Below are 18,798 nucleotides of genomic sequence, written 5' to 3' on the forward strand. Positions count from 1 at the left end.
AACTTAAGTTTGATACTGCAGCGTGCTCAGTTGACTACGTAGTTTAAGTTGATATATCGTAAGTATAGATACCATTTAGAACTAGAGTTATACCACTTATTCATGATGAATACAGAGGCGTGGCCATCAGACCAAGACCGAGTGCTTCTTGCTGTACCTCACTATAGTGCAACGCGCCTGTTTGAGTGCCTTTTTGTATATTGTTGCCGATTCAATCAAGCACCCAAATTATTTGGATTGCCTCAAAGTAAACGGCAGGCCAATTCTTGCCAGGCGATTTTTAAGCGATTATTGCCTTTAAAAAAATTGTACCAAGTAAATGCATCTTAATAAAAGGACATGACATACATAATTTTCAAATTTAAACAAATTTTATTATATCTATATATAAATTGACGTTTACGATATCATTACATACATATACAAAGGAGTAAATTTATTATATGAATCAAATATTCCGGATGGCAGCTCAGAACTGTTAGGAAGAAAACAAAATGGATTAAAATGAAAGTGGCTTCAAAAGCAATAGTTTGGATTTTCACACAAGTTACAAAGAAGAGGTATAGAACGATATAAAATTGTTGTTCATTAACATTAAAACTATAAAAGTTGTGAAAATCATTACCAAAACAAAGATATCAAAAGACAAACTTAAGTTAAATTATAACAAAGACACCTTTTGTAAAAAAATCATAACAAAATATTATTTTGCACAATTGCGTGTGGTCGAAATTCGATAAATTCCTGGTCCATTAGTACAGGAGCGGGCGCACCACCCACCCAAATATTGTAATTTACCTACATACTTCGTATTGGCTGCCATCGCAGCTGCAACTGCGATTTCGATTCGTCATCATCGATCAGTTCGAAAAAAACGAGTAAATCTCAATACTTTTAATTGGTTTTAATTTTTCATTTTCAGTCAAACATCAACTTGCCTCACTTGAATAAGTTGAAAACAACGCTTGAGCAAAGTGAACAGCAACAAATTGGCGTTAGAAAATGTAAAAGAAAGCGAAATAGGAATCGACAAAATCATGGAAAATCAGCTAAGTATTGCAACGTAGTTTCCATTTTCATTGTACTTCGATCTGAATACATTTGGTATTGTTCAAAACGTAACGCCGCCGTCCCTTATAATACGCACTTACATATCTACCTGGAGTAGCATACTTGCATACATACCTAATGTATGTATGACCTCTTGCACATCGCTCACATTTACCTATTTCCAAGTCTACAAACGAGTACAAACAAATAATATTGCTCGACCCAACATTTATAGGAATAAAAACACCCTAAAACGCACGCTGATAGAAGTATTCTGAGATTTTAGTTGAACATATTAACCGGCGCAAATATATGTATCTACTATCAAGTCATGGATGATAACCTTAGTAGGAAATCTTCTGAATCCTCATTAACAACGAGTGGAGAGTACGAAATTGTTTCTGATATCAACATAACAACACCAATTGAAGAGCAAATGTCGGGTACTGGCCCCCATTTTGTTACATCGATGAGCAGTAAGTCGCCAACGCTAAACTTGGCCAATAATCGCAACATTACTGATTTGCAGCACGCAATGACAGACGCTTTGCGTGAAATAGATTTAAACTCTGAAATGCCTTCAACTGGTAAGAAAAGATCCTATAATTTACTCGTATAATTTTCAATTTATAAATGCAGATTTAGGTATACATGAATATCAACGTTGCCATCAAGGCCGTTCTGAAAATTTACTCGTATAATTTGCAATTTATAAATGCAGTTTTAGGTATACATGAATATCAACGTTGCAATCAAGACCGTTCTGATAATGCATTAAGTGTACTCGTATGTACGAAAAAATAATAAGTTGATAGCAAATTGCGAGAAAGTAGTACGGCCCACATATCACAATAAGGATTTGACTCTACACAGAAATATATCGCTGAAAAGAGATTTGGAGATACTATTTTATAGTAAAAATATATAGGATTTCAATATTTAATATTCTCAAGGGTTGTTCGTCAAGAATCATCTCCATTTACGTGCGACGCCTGCTAACGTCACCAACAGAGCTTTGGTTGGTCAGACACGTTAATACACCATCTAGACATCTAATCTGCAAATGAAGAACTTTTTTGCGTTACTATCATTTATTTGCTTCACTTTCGAAGCCCATTGTAAGCAGAAATATCAAAAGATAGCAAATTTTTTTTATAATGGTCGCCTTTCAGCAGGTAATGGACGCCTCAGAGGTGCCATGAAAAAGCTTCTCTTAAAAACCCTTTGCCCCTCTATTTGTGAGCAGAAGTTCGGCCATATATATATGTATTTATATATGTATATGGTTTGCCCCCGTTTTATGTTAAATTTTTAGCTTCTGGGCGATGCAACGACTACTAACATGCCGATCAACTGCGATTATTTCTATGATTTTAACGACATTTTGTTTAACATCAAAAATGCCTGAACGGAATCGACGAAACTAAAATTACACCTAATTAGCTATTACAGTATCGGCACCATAAACATCACTCACAACTTCAGCGGCCTGGCTTGTATTTTCACCTTTATCAAAGAAAAACTGTACTGTAAAATGTATTGAATGGCAGAAATACACACTGTGGTTTGCCATTGTCTGCCGAGAGGCGATCACTATTAGAAAAAACTTTTTTTTTTATGATTTTGGTGTTTCATGCACAGAGATTCGAACCTACACACTTCCGAATGACAGTCACCCACTGATCCATTTGGCTACAGCGGTCACTATAGTATATATTTATGTATAATAATAAATAAATATTTAATAAATACAGAGTTCGTCGTGGCTTTCTTAATTAAATGTTTGTTCAATTCCACTTTTTCTTACTTCCACCAATTTTTAAAACTTACTCGATTCTTTTGTCTTGATTCTCTGTTGACCGGAGGTAGAAATCGCTTTGTAAACTAAAACAGTGTACAGTATGTCAAGAATGAGTTTCTACATTGAAAATAAATTCAATTTTTTGATTTCAATTATTTTTATTTAATTTATTTATCTTTGACTTCTTTTATTACCGATTCATATTTATTCACAGCATTTAAAGGGCGGCCGCCATAGCCGAACGGGTTGGTGCGTGACTACGATTCGGAATTCACAGAGAGAACGTACGTTCGATCCTCGGTTAAACACCAAAATTAAGAAAAATTTTCTATTAGCGGTCGCCCCTCGGCAGGCAATGGCAAACCTCCGAGTGTGTTTCTGCCATGAAAGAGCTCCTCATAAAACTATTTGCCGTTCGGAGTCGGCTTGAAACTGTAGGTCCCTCCATTTGTGGAACAACATCAAGACGCACACCACAAATAGGAGGAGGAGCTCGGTCAAACACCCAAAAAGGGTGTACGCGCCAATTATATAAATATATATATAGTTACCACACTCCTCGTTAAGGTCCTTTGCAAGTGTTCTGAAGGAAATTCTCGGAGTTTGATCCCATTTTCGGATCATCAAGCACTCTGCACGTCCAGTAATTTTAGGTTTAGGCACACTTGCATGCTTTTGCTCTAATCTACCCTCTTTTCCGCTCGATTTATAATATTATAAGCTGTCTGACGTGATAGCGAAAACATATCAGACAATTCTTGAACACTTTTACCCAAGTGGTTTTTATTACATAATAATTGCGTAATATCAAAGGATAATCTTTTGCCGATTAGTCCGAAAGTCCAAATAAAGCGAAAAAAATAAAACGAAAGCATCAAGTGATTATTGCAAAGCAGAGATAATGGTAAATCAAAGTTAATCGCGCAATTCATTCTAAATAAATTGAAAAAGCAAAATGTAAAAACAGTTCATTGTGTCGAAATATGTAGTATCTTATTTGTTTTTGCAAAGTATTTGAAAAAGATAAATAAAGAGTGCTATTTTTTGCTATTGAAGTCGAAAAAATTGAATTTATTTTCTATGTCAAAACGCATTCTTGACATACTGTGCATAATATTTCAAAAAAAAAAAAAAAACGAAAAAACAAATAACAACAACTGACAAAACAGCTGCTGTTTTATAGCAAAACTAGAATCGACGATAACAACGCCTCTCATATCTTCACAAATAATGAGTATTATACCACATTGTATTAACACTTTCACAAAGAGTGCACTTCTATTTCAGCACCCAAGGCGGTTACGTTGAGTAAACAAAAATCTTTGACATTACCACTGGCCGGTACCTCGAGCCCGGCACTGCTGGTTCCAGAAAACGAATATGAACAGCAACAGTTAGTTCCCTTGAAGACCGCGATGAAATCACAATCACTAAACCGTCATCACACAGATTACGCTATAACACCAAAAAGTGATGACGCGTCAACTTCGGAACATAATCGTGTTGGCCAATCGGTATTTTATGATTGCATAGATGCAAGTCCAGGGGGCGTTGGCGGTGGCGTTGAAGAAAAACAAGATCTCATGAAGCCGGAGAAGAATGATACCGATGAAGAAGGTGAGCCTTTTTCACATTTATTTTCAGATTAAAACGTATGTTCATATTGTGATGGTATTGTAAGAATATCTTTTACAAATACAGGGTGACCCACATAGTGTTTTCTTTTAATCAAATGTTATTTTGACAGAAAGTCAGTATCATATCTCCACTGAAAGAAATGAATAGCGAACTACGTTGAGAAATATTGCAAACTTATTTTAAAAGTCTTATGTTGTGGAGAAGAAAAAAGAAAACAAAAGCAGCCTCATGAATGAAATCGTGCTTCATAAATAATGGATAAACATAAAACATTAACTTAGGGAATGAAATTTATTTTTGTTTGAAATTTTTTTAAATTCAAAAATAAATCACTATAAGGGGCACCCTATATATGTTTTACATATATATGTATGTGTATTGCATGTATGATACCTTCATCCATTAGTTTCAGAGATCGATCAAGGATGCACTATATTTTCCGGTGTCACATATCTAGGAGCCGCAAATATAAATGCGCCCAAATCAGAAATCGATATATACCGCATAATGAATGAACTGAACAGTAACTCAGACTCTGTAGGACTTAAAATTTCAGTTAGCATACCGAACTGTTCGGATGGGCTTGTCGTGTAAGCAATTTGAACTATTTGTTAAAAAATATTTGCATATATTTATATAAAATTAACTTATGTAGTCTTCATGACGGTGATACCGGCTCCATTATCGCCACCTACGAGATACAAAGCATTATTTTGTACTTCCGTGGTCCAGTAGAATCGCCCGAAAATGGTTGTTTTGCCTTTACTTGGTTACATGGCGATTCGCTGTTCCAATGCCATGTTTTCCGTTGCCATATACCGGAAGCGGTTAACCAAGTTAGCGGTGAGTTACAAGTTATTCATTTGTTTTAAAAACATCTCTTATATTAAATTTTCTCTTCTATAGCTTGTTTTCAGAAAGCGTTCCGCACATATCCGCCAAGTATGACGTGCAGCTTGACTTCAGCTGTCGATAGCAATATGTTGAACTCGATAACATCCGATGTGAGTGGAAATCCACTTAATACTGCGGGTTATGAATTTATTGTGTCTTTGGAAATTCGTGAAAAAGTTGCTAAAAATTCATTTTCGGCAGTGCCTCGCGATCGCAATTACTTTAAATTGCGGGCAAACACTGACAAGGAAGTGATTATTACCGTTAAGCAAACCTCTTCGACTATACTTCAACCGTTGTTTATAGAACGTTGTTTTGGTGTACTTCTGAGTCCTGGCAAGTTAGTTCGCCAGGGCGATATGCAACTTATTGATATGGTTAGCATGAGCTACCATTTGCCCACTACCACTGCGGCCGGTAGTCATGCTAATGGAGGCACATTGGGTAGTGCTTCAGGAGATATTATCAGTGGCGCAGCTACAATGCCACTTTGTCTTAACCCATATGTAATACGTGCGGAATGGAAGGCCAATGAAACCGCATTCGAGCAGCTGAACGTTGAGGCCTCTAAAACTTTTCTAACTGTAGCAGTGGATATAGTGGTACGTGGCATACGCGATCCGGTACGTTTTGTTATTGAGACACCCGTCGTAATACAGTCGGCAAGTGAGATACGTATAATGGACCACTTTATATCGAAGCGGCCAATGACTTTGCGTTTCTATCTACAATTGGAGCGCACCAATGACGAATTCAGTTGGAAGGTCAGCTCAATTGATCCATCAGAAGAGATTACTGAACCTCAGTCGCAATCGTCACTATTGAAATTTGGAATGAACAATTTGTCACGTATTGTACGTTCTTCATCGATTGTATCGATTGAGGACGATTGCCCCACTGACTACAGTTCCGATGGTGATGAACCGTTGCTAAGTGGTACAGGTGAGGTTTCCAAAGATTGCTCACAGGATAAATTAGATGAATGGGATCCAATACTAAAGGAATGGGATGGCGAAAAACGGCCAAAGAATTTAGCCCCACTAGTACGTTTGGGCATACCAGAGGCATTGCGCGAGAAAGTATGGCAGAAGCTGGCAAATGTTGAGAGCAAAACCGAAATGCTTGACATGTATAAGATTTTAATTACCAAAGTAAGTAGATGAATGCGCAGTCATTTGCTGCAAGAATATCATAACTTAAAAAAGTCTTGCTAAATATTCTAACATTCATATGCTCCATAAGGGATGACATAAGTTTAAAAGAAGCTGTTGATTTAAAATGCGAACAGATATTATGGGCTCTTTGAAATACCGATACAAATATCTTTGTAGGAAACCAAGTGCGAAACTGTAATACAAAGGGACATACACAGAACTTTTCCGGCTCATAAGTGTTTCAAGGAAAGCGGTGGTTCAGGTGAGTGGTTCTTTAGGCAACATTTTATACTTTACCCAACGCATTCGTTTTAAATATGTAGGTCAAGACTCATTATTCAAAGTATCAAAAGCATATGCGGTCTATGACAGTGAAGTTGGTTATTGTCAAGGTTTGAGTTTTATCGCCGCAAGCCTGTTGTTGCACGTAAGTTGTAAAGCATTAGATTAGGGGTCTCTTAGTGTCTAGCACGATTGCAGGAGTTGCAAAAATCCGATACTAAAATATGCAAGAGTTGTAATAAGAGCAAAGCAACAAACAACTGGAAAAAATCTTATTTGTCATGCTTCGATTCACAGTCTGAAGATATACATAGGTTTCGTTGTTGCATATTTTGTAGATATCTTTTCGTGTAATCCGTGCGCTGTGCAAGGGTTTTGTAAGACTAAGAGAATCTCCCTTATTATAATTATAATTTATACTGTATTATATACGAATATGTAGCATAATGTTTCATAATATTTGTTCATCTATTTAGATGCCCGAAGAAGATGCATTTTGTGTGCTGGTTGCTCTCATGTACGATTTTGGGCTACGTGACTTGTATAAGCAAGGCTTTGAGGTACTCTATTTGCGCCTCTATCAACTCGATCGTTTTATCAAGGATCAATTGCCCAAATTGCATGAACATTTTGCGGCATGTGGCATTGAGACGCACATGTACGCCTCACAATGGTTTCTCACACTATTCACGGCACGTTTTCCCCTGTGCTTTGTATTTCATGTACTCGATGTGTTCCTTCTGGACGGTGTTATTTTGCTTTTCCAAGTTGCTGTCACGTTGCTTTCCATTTGTGAGGCTGACTTGCGTCAACTTGATTTTGAGGGTATACTAAAATATTTCCGCGTAACGTTGCCGAAAAAATGTCGAAGCCCTAGCCAAGCACGCCGAGTTATGAAAATGGCTTGCGAACGTAAAATTAAGAAATTGAAGCAATACGAAGAAGAATTTCTATTGAAAAAGCAGCACAAAGAACGTATAGAGAAAGAAGCTCAAGTTTATGAGAATCGTTTTGGGGAAGAAAAGCGAAAATTACAAGCGGAGATCGACGATCTCCAGAAAAAGTTGAGCGAGGCTAATGAACGGGCAATAGAAAAAGAGAAGAAACACACAGGCATTATACAGGACTATAAGCAAATAATACAACGATTAGAACATGATACGACAAATTTGAATGAGACAGTAGGAAATGTAATGGTAAGTAATAGGATGTTAAAAAGTATCTTGTATATTATTATTATTATTACTTATCATGATTAACAAAAATAAATAAATTAAGAACTTAGTATAACTTAAGAGCGGCCGCCGTAGCCGAATGGGTTGGTGCGTGATTACCATTCGGAATTCACAGAGAGGTCGTTGGTTCGAATCTCGGTGAAAGCAAAATTAATAAAAACATTTTTCTAATAGCGGTCGCCCCTCGGCAGGCAATGGCAAACCTCCGAGTGTATTTCTGCCATGAAAAAGCTCCTCATAAAAATATATGCTGTTCGGAGTCGGCTTGAAACTGTAGGTCCCTCCATTTGTGGAACAACATTAAGACGCACACCACAAATAGGAGGAGGAGCTCGGCCAAACACCTAACAGAAGTGTACGCGCCAATTATTTATTTTTTTTTTATAACTTAAGAGCAATAGCTGCCAAGGCTATCAGCTATCAGAAAATTACCAACGTGCATTATCATAAAAAAGAAATACTTGAGAGATCGGGATCATTCAGAATTTATATAGGTGTTGGGATAGTTTTTATTAAACTGAGTGGACGTTAAGCTCATTTAAGTCGGGGGCACTCGTAGAGTATATATTTTAATGTTTTTAGTCCATTTGGCAGATCGGCCACCAGATAGAATGTGTTGTGGATGCATTCGATGCGATCAGGACGGGATGCTGGGATGAGAGAAAGTGTGAATGAGCCCTTTCGAAATAGTGGTCGGATAAATTGTGTCTCTGAGCTCTCGGTTTATGTTAGAGTAATAGTGGACACGAAACACCAATTGATAGAAAGAGTTGTTTTCTATTGGCGGACGCTCTACGAGAGGCAATGGCAACTTTTTTTGTCTTTCTTTTTTACTCTTTTTATGTTGTATTTTTGAGAATAAAGCTAGAGGAAGTACCGTGGATGTCATTCTGCTCTTTGAATCAGTCGTCTAATTTATTTGCTGACGAAATTACAGTTTTGCGTTAACTTTTAGGACTTCTCCAGGTAAAATGTTAATTCAGTTTTGAAACTTCGATATGTTTGCCTTTTGGGTTTGTATTTAGAAGAGTTGCTTTTAATGTTTCCGTATGGTGTTTTGAATCTCTGAATTTGTTCTAGGAATTGCTATTAAACTTGGAACGGACGATGCATATTTTCACATTGACACGTTTCGACACATTTTAATTTTTGGGCCTATTAATATTGCTCTCTATTTTGGTTATTAAGGAATTTGGTACACTTTTCAAAATTTTGCTGCTTTTCTATTTTCAAATTTTTTAAAAATAATTACATTTTGTGTAGCTTTGAATTTCTGCAGGGCTTTAATTTTTTCTGCCTTTCTTTCTTTCTGCAACAGGCCACGATACGTTCTTTTGGGTAACTTGTTTGTGGGATAAAGCGGTTTGCCGCTACTCGGATGGGTTTAGTGATGTTTTTTGTAACTTGCTTGGGGGAATAATATGGGCGTTCGAGCTTCTAATCCAATGCCTACAAGTTTTGCAAAGTTAGGCCAGTCTGTAAATTCTAAAAAAAATTTAGGCACCGATTTTATTCTTTCTTAGTTGATATGGTTTAGTGACATGGATAGAAGAATTCTAGTTATCGAGGATTTGCCATTAAATGAGTGGTAGGAGGGTTGGTGAACAAAAGGAAATATCAATGTGGGTGAACGTAGAGTGGGTGAAGAAATGATCATTAACCTCCATTATTCAAAACGCAAAAATTCGTTCGAATAATTGATTTTTTGATAAGTCGTCCGCGAAGATTGTCCCTGCTGGATCTCCATAAATTCCTCCAACCATAGAAGCACCCACTAACAACAATTGGCGAATTTACTGAAGAAAAAATACTAATCAGGTCTCTGATGCAAAACGTTTGGCTGGCAGGTATAACATATTAATAGACATTAAGGTGGATTTCATGTCTATTTTGATCTCGAGTGCTACCACTTTAGAATGATCGGTAGTCTATTGTGAGGCATATGGCCTCTTATCGGAATACCAGCTCCTTATTTTGATCGTGTGTTTGATGTTGTATTACATAAATAGCCGGAGTAGATTTTTTGGAGTGTTGGAGTGAAATAATTGTTGCATTGGGATTCCTGTAAGGTGCTAAAGGGTGGCTTAGATTGTTTTATGAGCGCCTGTAGTTCGGAATAATCATATTCCTCTAGAGAATATAGAAGTCTATATCGATGTGAGCAAGATATTCAATTTAGTTTAGAGTGAACCAGATGCTTTTTTTTGATGTGACTGTGAATGTACTAAAGATATTCTTGCGAAGAGTTCGTGGAGTCATCTAGGTTTTTCGTACTTGTATAATATTCATTGTTGGCAATGTTTATGAAGAAGGCTTACCTTGGGGCCTGTTGAGTTTGTATCGAATGGGTTATTGCGGGTGGAAAGAGCTCTTGAGGGTGGTTGCGGGTTGCGAGGAGTTTGGTGTACTATCTTTCCTGTAGGGGTTGATTTTCGGTAGGTATGGCTTTATTAGACAGGATGGTTCCTTTTCCTCTGTCTGGGTGAATTTGGAACATTTGCTGTCAAAGGAGAATGAGAGAATGAGGGGGGAGATTACAATTTTAACAAGCAGGGTTACTTTTGCATCGATTTTGGGTGTGCCCCTGTAGTATGATTATAAGTCGGATATGCCTTAACATTAATATTCATAAACATTTTGTTTTGGCTTTTTATTTTATTGTCCACTTATGCATTCACTGTGCTGTGCCGTTTAAATAAAGTATCATATTTCTTAAAAGGTTCATTACACTTGAAAGTAAACGCAAACATAGCTAACGTAATTATTTTATGCGCGGCGCGTGAATGCTAGAATCATATTACAGAAGTAAACACCGAAAAATTGTTGTTGGCTTGCATTGATAAAAGTTACTATAAAAACGCTTGTAATTAGTATGTAAGACACAAGAAAGAAAATAATCGTTCGCCAAGCTGGATGCCTAGCTTGGAACGACAAATAAATAAATATAACAAACAAATAAATAATAAACTTTCTTTACACCCCGATTGATGGAATTTTTTGCATCGCATAAGATTCGAAATGTAGAGCTGCATTTTAACTTTGTTTAAGACAAAGTCGACGGACTCTGGGAGGCGGTGGGGACCGAACGTAAATACTATTAGTCCGGTGAAGATCGATTTACCACCAACTAGGCGCGAAAACTTGTATAATCCGGCAGCATTTTGGCTTAACTTTCACGCCCTTTTTTGGCAAATGCCTTAGTTTTCAAGAATTTGTTATTGGTGCGAGTATTTGAGTTAAGATTAGTAGATTACCCTCTCTTATCTGCGGAGTCGACTCTATTTCAGTTGTTATGACTTCGATGCATTTTTTAATGGCAAACGAGAGGGAAATGTTGTAGCAGCATAAATAAAGGGATCCGGCTGTGGCCCGTCACTTCAGCAGCATTTCTTCAAACATTTGTCGGGAACATTTATGTGTCTACAACGACAACGGTTTGAATATTAACACATTGGCTGCCAAAGCCTTTTTAGAATTTTGATCGTTCAGTAGCAGTGTCATTTAACAATTTTGGTCACCTAGTTATAATGGTTTTTTTGTGTCGCACATTTTCGTGCGACATGACCTGGGAGATCAAAAAACATGTTTTGGGACCACGTCGCACGAAAATGTACGACAGTAATTTTTTGTAGTTTTTGAGCTGTATTTGATATTTTTGGTTTATTTTACTTAGTTTTCCACCAGGAAGCGAAGGCAACGAGCTTTTGAAAAACCTCTTGCTGTTATTGATTACAACAAAGCCAAATTAGGTGTTGATATATCCGATCAAATGACCGCCTACGCCACCACTCTCAGAAAAGGTGTTAAGTGGTACCGCAAAGTGGCTTTTGAACTGTTACTAGAAATGTCTGTCGTAAATGCCTTTATAATACATAAAAAAGCTACAAACAAACAAATTTCAATAACCAAGTTCCGGCAGGAGACTTCAAAGGCTTTGTTGGACTTCATGTCTCCAGAACCCATAACAAAAGGAAAACATTTTATAGAAAAAAGAAAGGACGATAACGGAAAAACAATAAGGCGTGCTTGTGTATTGGGTTATGCCATGTCAAAAAAATCTGCTGATAGAGTAATAGCCAGAAAGAGCTTGAAAAGTACCACCACCTACTGCCCAATAAACCGCAACTATGTGTAGAATGTTTTCCTAAATATTCCCACCAGAAAAATAAATTTTTGCACTGATCTCCATTAAAAAATTGAATTTTTAATTTTAATTTTTTTGTTTTTCTACTGATTTCCATTTGAATTTACATGCATATATATTTTTATATTTGTTTTGTTCATAAATGAATTAATTTTTAAAAGAATTAATAAAAAGACAAATTTTAATTTACAACTTTTTTATTATCCAAAAAAACACCTTTAAAAATACACAACGGCCATGGGAAATACACCAAAATGTTCACCACAGGCCAGAGAATCCAAATTATATGTAAAATTCCATATTAAAATGTACAAAATGTGTGACGTGGCCTCAGGGTAACATTTACGTGTCGCATGAAATTGTGCGACGTGGCCTCAGGGTAACATTTAGGTGTCGCATGAAAACGTGCGACGTGGCAGCCAACGTGTTAAAAGAAGAATAAAATAAAAAATTAACGCAGCTCTAAGTTAATTAAGTCGATTTTAAATAAATCAATTTACCACATCGCCTTAAGTAAAATAACATTTATTCTCCCGTAGAATATCGTTTCCAAGTGCAAGAATTGTGTACAACAAATGGAGAATACTGACCACAGTGTAAAACTACCGACGCTGACAACCAGAAGCAGCAGCGTTAAATCCACGCAACGAGGCTGCAACAAGCAAGCCATAGATGCTCCACTTGGTCCACTGGATCCAATAAATGTAGCTACACAACGTATACGTGAGCTTGAGCTAGAATTGGCGCAAGCAAAGTTGGCACATGTTGAAGCTGAATGCCGCAATCAAGATTTGCATCATCAATTGAACGCCATCAATGCTGAAATGCATTCCAACCGCAACAGTTGGCAACCGTGGCTATCTAAAACGCTCAATTCCTTACAAGAGAAGGTAACAACACGGAGCAGTCGCGACGCCGCATTGCCAACATTCCAATCATATACGCAACATGCATCTGCTAGTGCATCAGCGGCTGGTAGCGAAACGAACTCGCCTAGCAGTAATCAGGTATCTTGAAGAGGGTATAAAATATATGTGCAAGCTATTGATTGGTTTTATTGTTTTCAATATAATTTTCCAAAAGTCTTGTTTGAAGCGCCAGTATGAACTAATATGCCTTCATACATACCTATATAATAATAGTTTTAATGATGTCGCTTAAATTTATAATTTTTTTCATCACATGACAATATAAAACGTACATAAATAAGATAGCACCAAATATCGATTCATTCATTCATTCAAATCTATTTCACTTATTTCTTTTGAAATTATAAACAAAAAAAAGTTTATTTGCAATCTTTACTTTTATTCAGTAACACAAATTTTATATGTAACTCTGCTTGTAAGTTAAGCTCGAATTTACCTTTTACGTTGCGTTTCTTCTACTAAAATACCTTAATGCTCGTTTCATTCGAAGCAGCATACCTTGTTTGCATCATTTAATGAGTATTTATGTACTTATGTGCAAACACGGTTTTATATACATACATATTAAAATTGGAATTATTTTGATGTTATTTTTAGCTCCATTGTTTTCTTAATATACAAATATATTTTAGTTTAATGCATTCAGTAGTTAGTACATACATACCATACATACATAAATACATACGAATCCGATACAATATTGTGATTACAATACGATTTTTTCAAAGTTTTTTTTGTACACAATTTTGGCTTAATTGAAAAATGTTTTCACACATTAAAAATATAAACAAAAAACAAATTGGATTTACAATGCATTTAAATTGTCTTGTTTTTAAATGCTTATCGTTTTGTAGGAGTTTAAAGCCTTTTCAGTGGGAGGCTCACCGAAATTGCCAGCAAAGTTACAGACAGTCAAACTTCGCAATAGTATTGATAGTTTGCGTAACATTGTCGTGCCGTTGGAGAACAGTGCAGGGCGTGCGATTGGTGTTGGTGCAAGTGCTAGTGTGAATGTTGGCGTCGGCGTGGCTGATCACTTTCGGCAACACCTACAACCATCAACTTAAATATCGACGCAGATTTGAAAAAAAAACATTTAAATTTATTTAAAGGCATTCATTTGAAATATACATAAATATATGCTTAATTTTAGCATACATACCTACATAAATTTAAATGTACATATACATATACATGCAAGTATGCATATAACAACAAGAATCACAATATGAAACGACATTGGTCATTATAAATTATCAAAGGTATAACAGACATACATACATAAGTATGTACATAGGTACATACATATTTACATGCAGAGAGGGAGGGTTGTGCATATAGAAAATGCAATTGCAACATTTTTTTTAGCAAATATTTTATTCCTAGATATTACCTGATACAATTTTTTTCTTCACAATAATGTTTGCAGAATTACGCGAAACCCTGCAAAACATACAATTTTGGCTTTTCGATTGAAATACATTCATTTTCTAAAATAAGCGAAATTAGTTTTTAAGTAAAATATGTTAAAAGTAATAAATACATACTTAAATACATACATACAGTGAACCCAAAAAAAAAACTTGTACACCAAAGGGTTTTGTCTTTGACATGCATTATCTCTAAAACCATTTAACCCTTTGGAGAGGGAGCCGCTTGGCGGGCGAGCATCGCTGAGGACGAGCGGTAATGAAGTGCGCAGTAATGAAAATAAATACGTTGAACGTTATAAAAACTAAGGCTTTATTTAATACAAGAAAAAAATTTCATAAAATCATAATATTATACAATAATATAAATAATTATAAACAAACAAATTGAAAAAAAAAAAACAAAAAGAAGTTTGGTTATATTTATGTATACGTTTTATATATCGGCATTGTGCGGTATCGTTCAAATTGACGACGTAATGCCGTCATCTTCCGTCTTATCAGATTCCAAGTAATATTCGTGAGAACTGTCACTATCTACTGTATCATCTCTAGATCGCTTAGCCATCATGCGTAGAATGAAATATAAAATATATAAAAAGCCTGATGGTTCCTCTGGCAGAGACCCTGAGAGATTGAATCGAAGAATTGAAATTCGTTCTGACTCTACCGTCGTCTCACATCGTGAGTTTACATTATAAGGAAGATAAGACTTCATCGCTAATGGCCCCTAATGTATTTGAATGAAAACGTGACTCTTTTACTATACCTATGCGTGTCTTATGGCTCAGAACGATAGACGTCGCCAGCCTTACAGCTACGAACTAATTTGGACGGCTAAATGCCGACTTGCGTGCGCAACGGTAAAACGGCTTGGGCGGCTATATGCCGACACTCGTCCCTAAAGGGTTAAACTTTAAAGTTGCAACCAAAAGTAACTAAATAGCTATTTTATTCTCCTTCAATTAAATAAAAAGAAATAAATTAGTGTAGTAGAAAAAATTTATTTTCAAAAATTCATTGACTACCCAAAACTTAAAGTAACTCGTTTTCCGAGGACCAAAAAAGAGTTGCACACTTGCGCTGGCAACACTTAAATGCATTTATTTGGTAAGCAACTTTATTTGTATCCGCTATAATTTGCGTGTTGTGGGGTTGCATGTTTTTATATCGTATACCTGTAAACATACCTGTCATTAAAATTATTTAAAATGAAGAAGTCAATATATTTTTTTCAAAAATGGCATACAGTTTATTTATAGATTAAAATAATAAAAATTTTTTATTTTTATTTTAATAATTTAAAATGGCGGAAGGTCGCAGCGGGGCTTCTCAATCGGCGGGAATTGTAACATCGGCGTCAGTGCCTGAATACAAAAAAACCAAAAATTTTTTTGTTTACTAATGTCATCATTTCTATATGAATTAAAGAAAAATGAAAAAAAAAAATCGCGGATTAAAATGCTTCAAAAACAAAAAAATGAATTTTGGGGCTATTTTTGCTTCGAAAAATTATTTTTTCGAAAAATTATCGAATTGTAAATTCACATAGAAAGTAATATCATAAAAAAGATGTGTGCAAAATTTCAGGGAGATCGGTCAATAACTTATCGAGTTATCGTGTACGCCAATTCGAAAAATATTTTGAGAAAAACGCGTCTATAGTCGGCAACGTCACTATACCTCTCCCAGCGGTCGAACGCAAAGAATAGAGTTGTCACGGTTGACGATCTATAATATATGAAATACTTAAATTTTCGTTCTAAAATTTTTTTGATATATTAAAGGATTATATTAACATTTTATGAAAAAAATTTTTTTTAAAGGTGTGGGTAATCTTGTTTTCGTCGACGAAATAATGAACATATTGGACTACCAAGCAATTTTAAAAATTATTGGACTCAATCGGCTTCTCAAAAAGTAATTGTTTTGGTTTGCAACGTTTAAATGGTTTTAGAGGAAAGAAATGTCAAAGCTAAAACTCCTTGGCGTTCAAGTTTTTTTTTTTTTTTGGTTTACTGTTAATATTATATATTACATTTCACAGGGAAAAAATATGCATGACGCGAAATTTCCAAAATATTATTCTTCATCAAATTCGAAAGGAATCAATAATTTTAAGAAAAACATTTGTTTTCAACAAAGACAAAAATATGTTTTTCGCCTTGAAGCTTTTATGATTTACAGATTTTTACATTTATACAGATTTTGTATTCTTATTGAATTGTTATGAATTTGTTTTGTGAAAATTCCTAAACCCAAAGTGCGCAACATACATGTATAAAAACTTACGAGTGTTACGTTTCAAGCTTCGATCTATGAAGCATTTCAATGGTAGAAGAAACTGTGAAACAAGTGCGCATAATATAAAGGTTGGTTCAAATACAAATTTCTTTTAGTTATATTTTTGTTTTTACACTTCGTTCTTTCTTTCTCGCTCGAAATTTGAACTATCAGTGAATATCACACCTTCACGGAAGAAAATAAGTCGCTTTTGCTTAGTACTCCTACTCCAAAGCGAATGGTGTGTTAATGATCCCTTATTTCGTTTAGCGCGGATTGGTCGTAGATCAATAGCGGTTTATCGTTAAGATGAGTGAAACTAAAATCAATCTAGCAATATTAATTTTTGTTAGCGATATTCCGCCATTTTTAGCATTTTATTTGCACTTATACCTACATACATATTTGAGACGGAATAATTTGGTGTACTTTGAATAAGAGAAATCTTGGAGAAATACTTAAAAGTAAAATTATAAGCGAGCGGTAATTGTTGGAACTCTATAGCATAAACAGGCAATTATAAAAATACATGCATATATCGGGTGTTTTTTTTTTAGCTCTATGAGAACGGCCGCCGTAGCCGAATGGGTTGGTGCGTGATCACCATTCGGAATTCACTGAGAGGTCGTTGGTTCGAATCTCGGTGAAAGCAAAATCAATAAAATCATTTTTCTAATAGCGGTCGCCCCTCGGCAGGCAATGGCAAACCTCCGAGTGTATTTCTGCCATGAAAAAGCTCCTCATAAAAATATCTGCCGTTCGGAGTCGGCTTGAAACTGTAGGCCCCTCTATTTGTGGAACAACATCAATACGCACACCACAAATAGGAGGAGGAGCTCGGCCAAACACCTAACAGAAGTGTACGCGCCAATTATTTTTTTATATTTTGAAGTGAAAACTTCTTTAGAATCGTTGGGAGTGATTTGAGAAAAAGTGAAACGAAAAAGCGACCCTCTTGGCTACGAAGCGTTATATTATACATATGTTGATATAAACGTAGCGACGAACTAAATAACTTTTAGGCCAGCGCCGACAGCATGGCGCGGTAGCCGAGCGACTAGCAATGTGAGCTTCCGATCCAAAATCCTTGGTTCGAATCACAAGAAAAAAATTTTTTTTATACAGTTATTTTATTTTATTTTATTTTATGATATGTTTATGAGGAGCTTTTTTCATGGCAGAAATACACTCTTTGTTTTGCCATTGCCTGCTGAGGGGTGAGCGCTATTAGAAAAATAGTTTTCCTTAATTTTGGTGTTTTCACCGAGATTCGAACTGACGTTCTCTCTGTGAATTCTGAATAGTAGTCACGCACCAGCCCATTCGGCTACGGCGTTTGTTTAATTTTACTGATGCAAAAATGAGGAAAAATATATGAATAAAGTTTGCTTACTGTTTACACATTTTCCAAAGGTGACGGAGAACCAAAAAAAAAAGTCGATTTTCAAACAAATACGAGTGCATATGTGTAATTGTGTTAGAGTTTCGGTCACGCCCCAGCAAAACCTGCGTGCATATGTGTTTGTAACATTCAAAAAAATGTAATTGTGTTAGAGTTTCGGTCACGCAGGTTTTGCTGGGGACGCTCATAATAGCAACCGCGTGTGTATTTTTATATTCGTAAATATTTTCATTTTTAAATATTTACCGCAATTATGCCGAAAAATAATGCAGAAAAGTGTCGTGAATATCGACAGAAAAAAAAATTAATAAATAGCATCACGGAATTCATTCACGAAAATTTAATAAAGTATACACCAGAAGTATCGCGGATACTTAGAAAAGATTACGGTAAAGTTCCAATGATTTTAAGTGGCGATTTTAACGTAAATTTTGCATTGGACACAGCGGTTCCTTCAATTGACTTTCTCAATACAACATTCAATTTAAAAATGTGTAACAATCGAACTAAATCGACAACACGATCAAGAACAACAATTGACGCGGTATTTCAAAGA

The 18,798-nt window shown here is 35.7% G+C and overlaps 1 protein-coding gene across 3 annotated transcripts in view; it reads left to right on the plus strand.

Moving 5' to 3' along the window:
- The first annotated feature begins 494 nt into the window (after positions 1-494).
- Positions 495-18,798, plus strand: part of LOC129240246 (rab GTPase-activating protein 1-like) — a 28,153-nt gene continuing 9,849 nt past the window's right edge. Inside the window, exons 1-11 of one of the 3 annotated variants that reach the window (XM_054875921.1) lie at positions 495-560; positions 923-1,637; positions 4,139-4,468; positions 4,896-5,079; positions 5,145-5,332; positions 5,396-6,534; positions 6,715-6,799; positions 6,861-6,964; positions 7,296-8,015; positions 12,738-13,205; positions 13,982-14,207. In XM_054875921.1, coding sequence (XP_054731896.1) covers positions 1,382-1,637; positions 4,139-4,468; positions 4,896-5,079; positions 5,145-5,332; positions 5,396-6,534; positions 6,715-6,799; positions 6,861-6,964; positions 7,296-8,015; positions 12,738-13,205; positions 13,982-14,194 — 3,687 coding nt within the window. In that variant the 5' untranslated portion in view covers positions 495-560; positions 923-1,381 and the 3' untranslated portion in view covers positions 14,195-14,207. Of the gene's footprint in view, positions 561-583; positions 790-922; positions 1,638-4,138; positions 4,469-4,895; positions 5,080-5,144; positions 5,333-5,395; positions 6,535-6,714; positions 6,800-6,860; positions 6,965-7,295; positions 8,016-12,737; positions 13,206-13,981; positions 14,208-18,798 lie in introns of those variants that run through there. The other 2 variants (XM_054875920.1, XM_054875922.1) reach the window with 2 other exon arrangements.

Source organism: Anastrepha obliqua, chromosome 3, assembly GCF_027943255.1.
Source record: "Anastrepha obliqua isolate idAnaObli1 chromosome 3, idAnaObli1_1.0, whole genome shotgun sequence".
NCBI classification, from domain to species: domain Eukaryota; kingdom Metazoa; phylum Arthropoda; class Insecta; order Diptera; family Tephritidae; genus Anastrepha; species Anastrepha obliqua.